Source organism: Hyperolius riggenbachi, chromosome 4, assembly GCF_040937935.1.
Source record: "Hyperolius riggenbachi isolate aHypRig1 chromosome 4, aHypRig1.pri, whole genome shotgun sequence".
Lineage (NCBI taxonomy): Eukaryota > Metazoa > Chordata > Amphibia > Anura > Hyperoliidae > Hyperolius > Hyperolius riggenbachi.
Window position 1 is genome coordinate 65,075,427 of NC_090649.1, and position 14,668 is coordinate 65,090,094.

At 44.7% G+C, this 14,668-nt stretch overlaps 1 protein-coding gene across 1 annotated transcript in view; it reads left to right on the forward strand.

Annotated features, from left to right (window-relative positions):
• LOC137571257 (cytochrome P450 2K1-like) overlaps positions 1-13,632 on the forward strand; it is a 57,470-nt gene extending 43,838 nt beyond the window's left edge. Inside the window, exons 7-10 of the mRNA XM_068280133.1 lie at positions 4,095-4,279; positions 8,143-8,284; positions 10,632-10,680; positions 13,503-13,632. Of these exons, the coding sequence (XP_068136234.1) occupies positions 4,095-4,279; positions 8,143-8,284; positions 10,632-10,680; positions 13,503-13,632 (506 nt within the window). The remainder of the gene's footprint in view (positions 1-4,094; positions 4,280-8,142; positions 8,285-10,631; positions 10,681-13,502) is intronic.
• Positions 13,633-14,668: the final 1,036 nt, after the last annotated feature.

Sequence of the window (14,668 nt, forward strand, 5' to 3'; positions counted from 1 at the left end):
TCCCCTCTAATCACCCACTGATCACCCATCAATCACCCATCAATCATTACTTGTCACTGCTAGCCATCAGATCAGACCCTAATCTGCCACTTGGGCACCCAATCACCCGCCCAAACCATCAAATAGCCCCCCAGATCCCCTCTGATCAACTCGCCAGTGCATTGCTTGCATATATTCTCCCCTGTAATCACCTACTGATCACCTATCAATCACCCCGTCCCCCCCTGTCACCACCTGTCACCACCTGTCACTGCTACCCATCAGATCAGACCCTCATCTGCCCCTTGCGGGCACCCAATCACCCGCCCACACCCTCAGAACGCCCTCAGACCCCAGCCCTGATCACCTCGCCAGTGCATTTCTTGCATCTATTCTCCCCTCTAATCACACCCTGATCACATATCAATCACTCCGTCACCCCCTGTATTTGAAAACTTATTTTAAAAATGATTGTTTTGAAATATCGCTTTTTTTGAAATGTAATGTTTATAACAGTTTATTGTTCTGTCTTTTTTTTTTGTTTGTATATATGCTATTTGTGGTAGGGTAGGGACATGGGGAGGCAGTTAATGTTGGTCATCAGGAAGGGGGGTTTAAGGTTAGGTGTCAGGAAGCACTCTCTATGCTGCTATAGAATATAGCAGCATAGAGGGAGCTATTGTGGCTGGGAATGCAAAGAATCACTCGCATTCCCGGCCTGACGGCACCTGTTGCCGAAACCGGAAGTGGCTGTCGGCGGGGCCAGGAGCATCTGATGGAGTCGGCGTGGGCAGGGCCAGATTTGTATCTCTTAGTGCCCTAGGCCAACGGTCAATAACCGCCCCCCCCTCTCCGCCGCCCCCTCAAACACACTTGTATATGCATGCAAAATATGAGCGGACAGTCAGTGACATGACTACGTACTCTGTAATGTGCAGCAGAAGATGTCAGTGCTATATAAATACATAATAATATGGTAGGACATTAGGTTATGACTATGGTAGGATTAGATTGTGAGCTCCTCTGAGGACAGTCAGTGACATGGCTATGTACTCTGTAAAGTGCTGCAGAAGGTGTCAGTGCTATATACATGCATTATAATAATATGGTAGGACATTAGACTATGACTATGGTAGGATTAGATTGTGAGCTCCTCTGAGGACAGTCAGTGACATGGCTATGTACTCTGTAAAGTGCTGCAGAAGGTGTCAGTGCTATATAAATACAAAATAATAATAACATGGTAAAACATTAGACTATGACTACGGTAGGATTAGGTTGTGAGCTCCTCTGAGGACAATCAATATCATGACTCTGCAAAAGGCTACATAAGATGTCAACACTTTATTACAAGTCAGTGCAAGCCGTCTGCACATATGCAGTAGCACAAACACTATCAGGATCAGCTTTTTCTTTGAGGATCTCAGAGCTGGATTGGCCTGGCACTGCAGGACAAGAAAAGCATCTTTTGGACCCAGAGGCTTTCTCTTCCTGATGAAAGTATTCAAATGTGCCTCTCACAAGCCTCATAGGTTTGCTCTAAATGCCGCAGAGAAGAGGGAAGATAGGGGTGGGAAGAGATAGTGGTGAATTGAAAAGTGGAGAAAATGAGGTGAAGGGAAATATAGGGGAGGACAGGGAAGAAAGGAGAAGAGGAGAAGGGAGGATTACAAAAAGTACAAGAGAGGGGACAACTACGGCAAAAAGAGATTAGCAAAGGGAAGAGACAGTGAAAGAAGAAAATAATGAGTAGTAGAGGAAAGGAGAGACAGTGGTAGAGAGGAGGGGGGGGGGGGGCAGAGAGTGAGAGGAGATAGGGCAGTTTCTTAGCTGTTGCTACAGGTTTCCTTTTCCCCCAAACACAAAATTGATTGAAAAAGGGAGACAGGAAGGAAGAGGAGCAAAACAAAAGGAAATTGGACATTACAAGGCAGGAAAAGAGAGAGAGAGAGCAGAGGATAGGACAAGAAAAGAGAGAGAGTGAAGAAAAAGTGAGGGACAGGACACTTTTCACATGGAGACAAAAAGGCAATAAATCAGATATGCTGAGACAAAGCACTGCAGCTGCCAGGTCAGCTGCGGACAGTATATTGCGGCTGTTTATTTACTTATTGTCCCAGCCTGGCCATCTAAAGTGTGAAACCTCCATCCAGCTCTGTCCCTATAGCTCCCTAGACACTGATCCCTGGGTGGGCGCCTATGTCCTCCTAATCAATCTTGTTAAATGCTTACCAGCATTGATTGCTGACAAGCTGCTCCGTGCCTGAGACTGGCTGTCCGTGCACAGTATCCTCCTCAGCCCCTGCTGCCGGTGCCGGGATCTTTCTTTAAAACCAGATCAGTCCTCCTTGCCGCCACAAGTGACTTCTGGCCAATTCAAATCATAGAGCTGACCAAGCCACTCCCCCAAGCCGCGCTATTGGTCGCCTGTCATCATTGGACTGCAGTGATTGGCTGCTGTGCTCTGATCCATGCAATGCTGGAGGAGAGGGGCGATCAGACAGCTGCAAGTCTCGGACGGACTCCGATTCATCTAGGCAGCACAGGTGCACATGAGTCCAGCTTGTCCGCGGCCACCCACTTCCAGCCAATACATGTTGCAAACTTTTAATAGAGGGCGGCCGCGGACGGAACAAACTCTGCTGCGAGGATGTGTCTGAGCAAGTATCTGGCAGGCAACTGTGCACTGACGGACGGATCAGAGTGATCTGTGTGTGCGGCTGATTCAGAGAATATACTGTGCGGCCCCCAGCCGCCCTTTGAAGTCTCTGCAAAGTTTCCGCCCTAGGCCCCGGACTCGGAGGCCTGCCCAGAAATCCGGCCCTGGGCGTGGGCACGATGCAGCTGCAGGGGGCTGCTGGAAGCTCAAGTGAGTAAAACTCATTTTTTTCAGAGACTTAAGTGTCTCTTTAAAGGGATATTGTAGGGGGGTCAGGGGAAAATGAGTTGAACTTACCCGGGGCTTCTAACGGTCCCCCGCAGACATCCTGTGTTGGCGCACCCATTTACCGATGCTCCGGCCCCGCCTCCGGTTCACTTCTGGAATTTCTGACTTTAAAGTCAGAAAACCACTGCGCCTGCACGCCCGTGTCCTTGCTCCCGCTGATGTCATCAAGAGCGCACAGCGCAGGCCCAGTATGGTCTGTGTCTGCGCAGTACACTCCTGGTGACATCAGCGGGAGCGAGGACACGGGCGTGCAGGCGCAGTAGTTTTCTGACTTTAAAGTCAGAAATTCCAGAAGTGAACTGGAGGCGGGGCCGGAGCATCGGTGAGTGGCTGCGCCAACACAGGATGTCTGCGGGCGACCATTAGAAGCCCCGGGTAAGTTCAGCTCATTTTCCCCCGACCCCCTACAGTATCCCTTTAAGGTTAGGTGTCAGGAAGAGGAGTTTAAGGTTAGGTGTCAGGAAAGGGGGGGTTTAGGGTTAGGTGTCAGGAAAGGGGGTATAGGTTTAGGCATCAGGAAGAAGGGGGGTTTTAAGGTTAGGCATCGAAGGAACCCTCCCCGTTCTGTCTGAAAGTAGGGTAGGGTTCAGTTGTAGGAAAATATCAGTAACATTTACCAATGTTTTATTATCATCATTACGACTGTAAATATTTTTCCGTTTTCATTTGGCCCCCAATTCACAATGACATTTATCGTTTAGAGTTAAACCGACTTCACCCGGCACCCATTTTTCCTTGCACCTCTATTTCACACCACAGTTTTGGGTCAGTAAGTTAACTATAGTAATATTACCTTACTGCCCAGCGGGGGCGTAACTAGAAATCACCGGGCCGCCTGCAAAACTTTGGATGCCCCCCCCTGTACACTGAGTAGGGGCTGTCTACAAATCTTTGTATACAAAACTTTGTATGATTCCATACCAGTGGCTGAGCAGATGCAGTCATTAGAACAATTGTGCAGAGAGCAGAAAGTTTTTTCTCTCCTTGCCCTTATTTGTTAGGCTCTCAGGACAGGGCCCCCTGTGGCTTCTGGCCCCCCATGCAGCTGCATCCCTTGCAGGGTCTATTGTTACTCCCCTGCTGCTTAGCATTGTGGAGGGTAAAAAAAAGATTATTTTTAGTAACATTTGAGAAATCTGAGAAAGTACAAACATCTGCTTTCCAACAGAGAAAGTACAAGATGAAATTGAGAAAGTCATTGGAACAGCCCAACCAAGACTGGAGCACAGGAAACAAATGCCGTACACTGACGCTGTCATCCATGAGATCTTGCGCTTTGGAGATATTATTCCAACAACTATTCCACATGCAACTTCTCAAGGTGTCACCTTCAGGGGGTATTTCATTCCAAAGGTGAGTGACAAATGTTAAAGGATGAATGCAAAAAAATGTATACGCCATGTTGATCTCATATCCTCATTTCATTTTCCGTCTCCTCCTGAAATGAGGATCAGAAAATCATAAAAAGTGATCATAAAATCAATACTCAATTAATCTTCATTGGATCCATCTCCCGATCAGCTAGATTGATTTATTGGGTGAGGTGTTATAAAGGCTGCAAGTTGGAGGTGAAGGTACAGTTAGCATCAAGAAGGCTGCACTTGTTGGCCATTATTCCATCTTTAATTTTTCTGGGCACTGAACAGTAACAAGATCCACCTGGAGATCGACACAGTAGTACCAGGCAGACATATAATTGCTTTAGCAGTGCCTGGATAGTGTATTGGTTAAGCTCTCTGCCTCTGACACAGGTAACCAGGGTTCGCGTCTCAGCTCTTGATATTCAGTAAGCTAGCGCCTATTTAGTAAGGAGAACTTGGGCAAGAATAGTGTTCCTGCTTACTGAGCGCGTCCTAGTGGCTGCAGCTCTGGCACTTTGAGTCCGCCTGATGAAAACCGTGATTAGTTCTTTCTCTAGTTAATCCTCAAGATTCATCCCTGGGAATGTTTAAAAAATGCCTGTAAAGTGAACCAGAGACGAAGCACCCTCATGTATTTTACCATATATATCAGTGGGAACATTAGAGAAAACACCTACCCTGCTCTCTGTTTCATTCTGCACTGCACAGCTTGCTTCTAATCAGCCCTGATAAAATCTCCGAATGAGCACACAGTCTGTGTTCTCTCATGTCTTTTCAAGTCCAAGCCTGCCCCCTGCAGGCTCTGCTCAGGAATCATTATAGCTGAGTCATTATAGCAAAGCCAGACTGAATGCTCAGACGGGGATTTTATCAGGGCTGATTAGACGCAAGCTGTGCAGTGCAGAATGAAACAGAAAGCATGGTAGGTGTTTTCTCTAATGTTCCCACCGATCTATATGGTAAAATACATGAGGGTGCTTCATCTCTGGTTCACTTAAGGAGAAAAATGAATGGTCATGTGCCCAGGACAAATAACTCTGGTCCTCCCATTATTTGTTCTATTTGAGTACTGCATCACACCTAGTCCACAATGAAGCTTTCAGCAAACATCTCTGTCCTGCAATGTATGTTCATTCTGTTTCTGTAGCTTTCAGATGACCACAATAATAGATGTATAGCTGCCCTGTCAATAAGAGCCAGCCTCTCATGTTACCATAGAGCCAAGTACCCAAAAGGGTGGGATGTGGTGGCCTTGTTCAAAGCTTGACTGCAGGAACTTGACAGCTATCACAGGGAAGCCAAGACAGAAGGGACCCGCTGAAGAAAGAGAAGTAGACCAAAGACCAAACTGCTGCTTTATTTGGTTCAGTCATCTAAGATATAAGTCATTGGACTACTACACAAAGACACGGTTCTATTTTTTGTCTGGAGTTACACTTTCAGAAACCAACTTTTTATTCAGCGTGTAAAGGTCTGCATTTTGTTATAATTAAATCCCATTGATTTTAACCTCCCTGGCGGTAAGCCCGAGCTGAGCTCGGGCTATGCCGCGCAGAAGGAGATCTCAGCCCCTGGTGGGGCGATTTTCACCATTTAAAGTGCTGTACGCGCAGCTAGTACTTTGCTAGCCACGCGTACAGCTTGATCGCCGCTGCTCTGCGGCGATCGCCCGCATGCAGCGGCAGAAGAGGGCCCCCCCCCGCCAGAGCCCTGCGCTGCCCGGACCAATGAGTTCTGGGCAGCGCTATGGGCTGGATCAGAGGCGTCTGATGTCAGGACGTCGGCTGACGTCCATGACGTCATTCCGATTGTCGCCATGGCGACAGGAGAAGCCAAACAGGAGAGCGCGTTATATACGCGTTCCCCTGTTTGCTATTGTTGCCGGCGACGATCGAACTAGAGGGACACATGCGCCCTCTAGTGGAGTTTCATGTAGCTACCACTCTGGTAGCTTTACATGAAACATAAAAAAATAAACCGCCAGGGAGGTTAATGAAATTGGTGTTTTGCTTAGGGATCAGAGTTATACAAAGATGAATTTTCATTGTAGTTTTATACTAGTCTTGTTTTAAAATCTAGATAAATTCAACTTAGGGTGCAGTGTTCCTTTTCATTATACATGTTAATCCATTTCTTGTATATGCCTGAGGGCCTGTTTCCACTACATGCAGATTCTGCATGCAGAAAACTGACTCCAATGAATGCCTATGAGCCTGTTTCCACTGAACACGATTTTTCTGATGCAGATTTCCCATAGGCATTCATTGGAGTCAGTTTTCTGCATGCAGAATCTGCGTGTAGTGGAAACAGGCCCTTAAAGCAGGAATGTCGAACGCCAGTCCTCAAAGGTTGAGGTCTTCACACATGTTTGGCACAGCTCAAATTAATTGATAGGAATGGATCAGGAAAAAGGTGCAGTTCATCAAGTAGAACATATTTCTCCATTCCTCAGTCCTTCCTAAACACTGGCATGGATATGACTCTCAAAGACTGGAGCTTGACACTTGTGCCTTATTTTAATACTGAGGTGAAAATAAACTGATTAGACAAAGAATTGTAGCTATCCTCCATTACTTTTTTAGATACCCCCCAGTTTTATTTTATGTTTAAATCTACTTTTTCAGTTGTTAACGTTTCATTGTCTCTGCTCAATGACACAGTCTTTGAAGTATGCCAGAGCTTAAATCTATGATCCTCCCTGATCTCAGAAGTTGTTCTCTGCAAGGAAATAGTTTTAGGGCTGTAATTCCTTACCAGTAAGGGGTTACTGTCCATAATCACTTAAGGTCCCAAATGGAGATTAACTGTTATTTGCATATTTACTCTTTCAAGAAGAAAAATAAAAAAAAGGAATATAGCCTAGTTATTTGTATGCTTGGCACAAAACACACGTTTATTTCATCATGTCACATGTCACCTTGGCATTCCTTTAAATTCATGAAAAACTTAAAGCATATGGGCCCAGGTAAGTTAAACTCATTTTTTTTTCTTTCGACTTAAATCAACTTCTTCTTCCTGAGTTCTCTTAGGAGATGATTTTCGTGTTCTCTTGAAAGCAACTTTTTTAGTATTTCACAACTGTAAAAGTTCCCAAAAGTTGGTAAAAAAAGTACTATTAACATTTTTTTTAGTATTTTCTTGCTTGCTGGTGGTTTTAAAACAAGGGCCCATATGCAATTAACTTTTTTTCCTGCATTTTCTCCTAGGAGTTAGTTTTTCAATGTCTTTTTAAAATAATTTTTCAGCGCTTTGCATTTAAGAAAGTACCAAAAATTAAATGGCAAAGTACTATCAAAATTATTTTGAGTACTTGCCCGCTTACTGGTGCTTTAAAAAGCATTTTATTTACAACTTGTGAAAATATCATCTAGGAGAAAACTTAGGAGAAAAAGTGAATTGCATATGGACCAAGGTATGAAAAATCCACTTGCATATGGCCCCTGGGGATTCTACCAGCCCCCTGCAGCTGCCTGCTGCCCAAGCCATCACTATGGGATCATCCATACCCCCATAACGACCTTCTTTTGGCTGGACGACATAGTGAGTCAATGGCCACTGCATATCCTCCATCATGCTCCCTTTGCCAGGAGCATTCTGCACAGTAGAGATTTCCCCGTACTGAGCATGCACAGAACACTCCCTGGAGCACAATCAGGGGTGTTAGGACCAGGACCGCACATTCAAAAGAAGGGGTACTGCGAGGGACTGGAGGATCCCTCAGTGACGGCGCGGGCACAGGGACGCTGCAGGGGGGGGGGGGTGGTAGAAGCTCCAAGTAACTTAAACTTATTTTTTTTCTTTCAATTTAGGTTCACTTTAAATGAAAGGACCAGCTTACATCTTTACTTCCTGCAGGGCACCACAGTGATTCCAGTCCTGTCCTCTACACTGAGAGATGAAGCCTATTGGGAGAAACCCTACCAGTTTTACCCTGAACACTTTCTGGATGCTATTGGAAATTTAAAGAAGAATGAAGCTTTCATTCCCTTTTCTATTGGTAATTCTTTATAGATTTAGTGATGAACTTTTAAAAATGACCTTTATATCCCACCGTTTTGTTATGTTTAAAAACTTAAATTTATTGTTTCGTTTCAGCTCAGTGACACTGTCTGCCCTGTGTCTCAGAGAGCTAAAATATACAATCTATTGATCTCTTTTTATCTATGCCCTGCTCTCAGAAGCCCAGTTCTCTGCCAGGAAAGTGTCTTATGGCTGCAATTCCTTGTCAGTGAGGGTCACTACTATGCTATAGTCTGGCTTGGTCTCAACTGTAGAGAAACTGTCAGTTGCATAGCTGAATATTAACTCTTCCAGAACACAGCATGGTTATTTGTAGTCTTGCCACTGTACATACACATGCATATCTCACAATATCACATGTCACTTTAGGCTCCTTTCAAGCTAGGTACATACAGTATACTGGATGACACTTGCCTGAGGCTTGAAGTCTAGTGGGTGTACGGGAGCCTTCCGACATCCTAAGATCCACTATCACACGCCCCCTAGTGGCCGGACCGCTCAATGCCTTGAAACCTATTTCAACCCACAGACTGTCCAACCTTGTGGACGCAATCAATGGGCTGAAACCACTGGAATTAGGCAGCAGACAGGCTAGGAGGAAGCATGTAAGCTACAGAAACACAAACTACACAATATTTCAGGGTACAAAGCTGCCACCACCTCTGTAGAGGACAGAGGACCTATTCTGACTGATTCTAAAACCTGTGAATAAAATGGTTAGAACACACTATTCTGGCTATAACGAACAATACTTCAGAGTAGCCGATCTTTGGAAAGCTAGAATTCCTTCTGGTTGGCTGAATAGCAGGGTGCATCTGAGACAAAAACAAATGACTTAAGTTATTTTATTTATACATGCAATATAAATAATTAATATATACAGAAAATAATTGAAAGCAACAATTAGACAATGATAACCCAGTATAAAATAAAAGGGAAAAAATAAACAAAAATGGATACCTAAAGTTAGAAGAAATATGTCACTTTGTGGATGCAAGTTAAAGTCCTTTGTTCCAGATTGAAGGCACCGGGAACATATCAATGGTCCTCCAGCTGGTTCGGATCAGATGGAAAATGGGAGAACTGCTCCTCCCTGCATGCAGCTTGGTTTTATTGAAGCTAGTTTTGGGGTGGGACAAAGCCTGCCCCATCCGGTTTACAGACCAATCACAGTCCATCTCCTTGGAGGGAGATTTTAGGTTTAAACTGTAGAACGCTGTAATTCAAAAACAATGAATGCCATATTTGTGCTGATAACAGATTTACACACAGTGGATCTGGGGGATTCCACAGAAACCAAGGGCCAATGATCTAGCCCAATTAGATGCAGCAAAGTTAATATCTCGGCTTTGAAAAGAGCTATGAACTTCCACGATATTTTAAAACGTGCGCAATTTCATCTGCGATTGAATGTGTTATTACTGTAGGGATAGTCAGTGGCATTCTGCTATAATCTTCAGCTCTAGGACATGGCGGACAGGTGAGCAGTTAGGGAGGGACCCCTGTGGGAGGGATGCCTGCACGGGGCGGTCCTGCTAGCGATGCAATCTTGCGATGGCGTCCAACTGAAGCCTCCCACCTGAATGCTAATGGCTGCTAGATGTGGTATGGCAGGTAAAGGGTGTATGACAGTGCATCCTGATTGGCTGACGAGCACCTGCTGACCAATTTCAAATGTAGCTGGATGCATGTACTGCTGTGTTCTATTGCTTGTGTGTGTTGGATTTAGCATTCTGCTATAATCTTACCAGAAAATTACTGGGTATATTTCCAATATGTGCTGCGCACCTAGAGAGTCATGCTGGTGCCAAAAAGTCTGCGAGACCCTAGTTCTGAAAAGGCCCTCCTGCTTTGGGCTTCCTGACTTCTACAGCAGGACAAACCAAATGCTACTGCTCAATGCTCAGATAGAAGTCACACTTAGCTGAGAAATAAGGCTCATTTGAACTGGTTAATTGAATACAAACATTGGCCAGAAGAACAAATTTAATCCCATGAATAGAGCTCTGCTATTTGCTAGAATCGGTGCAGAAAACCAATTGCGATTGCGTTTTTTCACGGCTCGTCTGTGACATCCACCATGATGGATCATTAGCAAAAACAATGTCCAACCAACCCCCGGACATGTTGTTCTTCTTCTCACTTCGGTTGGAAGCTGCTCCAGCATTCCCCATGTGTCCTCCCTGGTCCCCCTCCATCGCAACAGATTGTAAGCCTGTACCTAGCTTAAGATACTTACCAGAGTTTCAGAAGTCACATTATTCTTAAAATATAAGATCCAAGCCACAAAGCAATATACATTGATTTGATTTTTATCCTTTCAGGTAAACGAAGCTGTGCAGGAGAAACATTGGCTACTATGGAGATATTTCTCCTCTTTACGGCACTGCTCAAAAAAAAAAGTGGGATCAGCGCATCACCAGGCCGCCTCTGAATGGCCTCAGCTCAGAGATGCGCTGAGCCCCCCCAGAAACTGCAAACGCACCTTGAACCCAAACAGAGGCTCTGCATATACACCAAAGGAAAACTATTAAGTGGGAGCAGCTGACCAGAAATAAATCAATCAAACATAGCAAAGAAATGAACAGCGCTACTTAAAAACAGATGAGTGCTTACCTGCAAAAAAGTGCACACCCCACTCATGGGATTCAAATACACAATGAGCATACACGACCTGTCTACCACTTGGAGGATGTTAGTTTCACTAACAATTTGCAATTTGTTGGGTACTTGTCCCTCCCACTGTCGAAGAAGTCTTTCCTCCATGGGAGGGGACCTAACACTAACTAAATTCTACCTATGCATATGCATAGCCTGGGCGCGCTACCAGTAAAATTGAGAATTGCGCAAAAAAAGTGGGATCAGCGCATCACCAGGCCGCCTCTGAATGGCCTCAGCTCAGAGATGCGCTGAGCCCCCCCAGAAACTGCAAACGCACCTTGAACCCAAACAGAGGCTCTGCATATACACCAAAGGAAAACTATTAAGTGGGAGCAGCTGACCAGAAATAAATCAATCAAACATAGCAAAGAAATGAACAGCGCTACTTAAAAACAGATGAGTGCTTACCTGCAAAAAAGTGCACACCCCACTCATGGGATTCAAATACACAATGAGCATACACGACCTGTCTACCACTTGGAGGATGTTAGTTTCACTAACAATTTGCAATTTGTTAGGTACTTGTCCCTCCCACTGTCGAAGAAGTCTTTCCTCCATGGGAGGGGACCTAACACTAACTAAATTCTACCTATGCATATGCATAGCCTGGGCGCGCTACCAGTAAAATTGAGAATTGCGCAAAAAAAGTGGGATCAGCGCATCACCAGGCCGCCTCTGAATGGCCTCAGCTCAGAGATGCGCTGAGCCCCCCCAGAAACTGCAAACGCACCTTGAACCCAAACAGAGGCTCTGCATATACACCAAAGGAAAACTATTAAGTGGGAGCAGCTGACCAGAAATAAATCAATCAAACATAGCAAAGAAATGAACAGCGCTACTTAAAAACAGATGAGTGCTTACCTGCAAAAAAGTGCACACCCCACTCATGGGATTCAAATACACAATGAGCATACACGACCTGTCTACCACTTGGAGGATGTTAGTTTCACTAACAATTTGCAATTTGTTAGGTACTTGTCCCTCCCACTGTCGAAGAAGTCTTTCCTCCATGGGAGGGGACCTAACACTAACTAAATTCTACCTATGCATATGCATAGCCTGGGCGCGCTACCAGTAAAATTGAGAATTGCGCAAAAAAAGTGGGATCAGCGCATCACCAGGCCGCCTCTGAATGGCCTCAGCTCAGAGATGCGCTGAGCCCCCCCAGAAACTGCAAACGCACCTTGAACCCAAACAGAGGCTCTGCATATACACCAAAGGAAAACTATTAAGTGGGAGCAGCTGACCAGAAATAAATCAATCAAACATAGCAAAGAAATGAACAGCGCTACTTAAAAACAGATGAGTGCTTACCTGCAAAAAAGTGCACACCCCACTCATGGGATTCAAATACACAATGAGCATACACGACCTGTCTACCACTTGGAGGATGTTAGTTTCACTAACAATTTGCAATTTGTTAGGTACTTGTCCCTCCCAGGCTATGCATATGCATAGGTAGAATTTAGTTAGTGTTAGGTCCCCTCCCATGGAGGAAAGACTTCTTCGACAGTGGGAGGGACAAGTACCTAACAAATTGCAAATTGTTAGTGAAACTAACATCCTCCAAGTGGTAGACAGGTCGTGTATGCTCATTGTGTATTTGAATCCCATGAGTGGGGTGTGCACTTTTTTGCAGGTAAGCACTCATCTGTTTTTAAGTAGCGCTGTTCATTTCTTTGCTATGTTTGATTGATTTATTTCTGGTCAGCTGCTCCCACTTAATAGTTTTCCTTTGGTGTATATGCAGAGCCTCTGTTTGGGTTCAAGGTGCGTTTGCAGTTTCTGGGGGGGCTCAGCGCATCTCTGAGCTGAGGCCATTCAGAGGCGGCCTGGTGATGCGCTGATCCCACTTTTTTTGCACAATTCTCAATTTTACTGGTAGCGCGCCCAGGCTATGCATATGCATAGGTAGAATTTAGTTAGTGTTAGGTCCCCTCCCATGGAGGAAAGACTTCTTCGACAGTGGGAGGGACAAGTACCTAACAAATTGCAAATTGTTAGTGAAACTAACATCCTCCAAGTGGTAGACAGGTCGTGTATGCTCATTGTGTATTTGAATCCCATGAGTGGGGTGTGCACTTTTTTGCAGGTAAGCACTCATCTGTTTTTAAGTAGCGCTGTTCATTTCTTTGCTATGTTTGATTGATTTATTTCTGGTCAGCTGCTCCCACTTAATAGTTTTCCTTTGGTGTATATGCAGAGCCTCTGTTTGGGTTCAAGGTGCGTTTGCAGTTTCTGGGGGGGCTCAGCGCATCTCTGAGCTGAGGCCATTCAGAGGCGGCCTGGTGATGCGCTGATCCCACTTTTTTTGCGCAATTCTCAATTTTACTGGTAGCGCGCCCAGGCTATGCATATGCATAGGTAGAATTTAGTTAGTGTTAGGTCCCCTCCCATGGAGGAAAGACTTCTTCGACAGTGGGAGGGACAAGTACCTAACAAATTGCAAATTGTTAGTGAAACTAACATCCTCCAAGTGGTAGACAGGTCGTGTATGCTCATTGTGTATTTGAATCCCATGAGTGGGGTGTGCACTTCTTTACGGCACTGCTGCAAAACTTCACCTTCCGAGCTCCTCCCGGTGCTGCGCTCGACCTGACCCCTGATCTGGGTGGTATCAACTCACCATTGCCCCATGAAATTTGTGCAATGCCTCGTACCTAGCTAGAATACCTGATCAAACAAGACATCTCTACTAAACAGCATGCCAAGCTCCAATGCCAGCTGCTTCTTTATGTTAAAATAATATTGCAATCACAGTATCAAAATGCTAAGCAAAGACTTAATATGTAAACTTTGGCTAGAATGGAGAAGAGTTGAGGCCAGTTCTCTTGTATGGTTGATGGCCAGTGCAGCTACTGCTTCTTAAAGAAAAAATTTAGTGAAACGGGTAAAAATAAAAATAAAAAATCAATACATTGCATAGTGAAAAGTTAAAAACTAGAAGAAAGATCAAGAAATGATTGATATTCGCCATGTCATTTGTTCATATGGTTTGATCCGCAATCAGCCTGCAGGTCATCATCTTTACTACTGGCAGAGAAGAAAAAAAGAAATAGACAACAGCAAAAACTGCAATTATTTATAACCATACCCACTAATATTGTGATAGGCTAAAAAGTTTTTTTTTTTTGTTTATTTTAACCACTTAAACCCAACTGGACGAGATTTCTCGTCCAGTTGGGCTGCGCGCACTCCCGCGGGTCGCGCGCTAGCCCGCGGGCCCCCCCGTGCGCGCGCCCACTGCTGGCTGCTAGTCCACCGATCAGTGAAAGGGATTATAAATTCCTTTTGCTGATCGGACCCCCCCCCCCCCCCCCCCCGGAGAAAAGCCGACAGCGTCTCTTCAGACGCTGCGGCTTTTCTGAGCTCTGGTCTCCTTTCTTCTGCCTGGGAGCGAGATCGATCGCTCCCAGGACTTTTTGATTCTGGCCATCTTGTGGCCAAATAGCAAATTACACCTAAAAAAAAAAAGTTTTAAGAATAAACCTATAAATATATTTAAAAAAAACCCTGTTTACCTCCCACACCAAAAAATACCCACATACAAGTTTAAATAAAAAAAAAAAAATTACAATAATAAAAAAAAAAAAAAACATAAATAGTTACCTAAGGGTCTGAACTTTTTAAATATTCATGTCAAATGAGTATATCAATATGATTTAATAAATTATGGGCTTCTAAACAGTGATGGACGCAA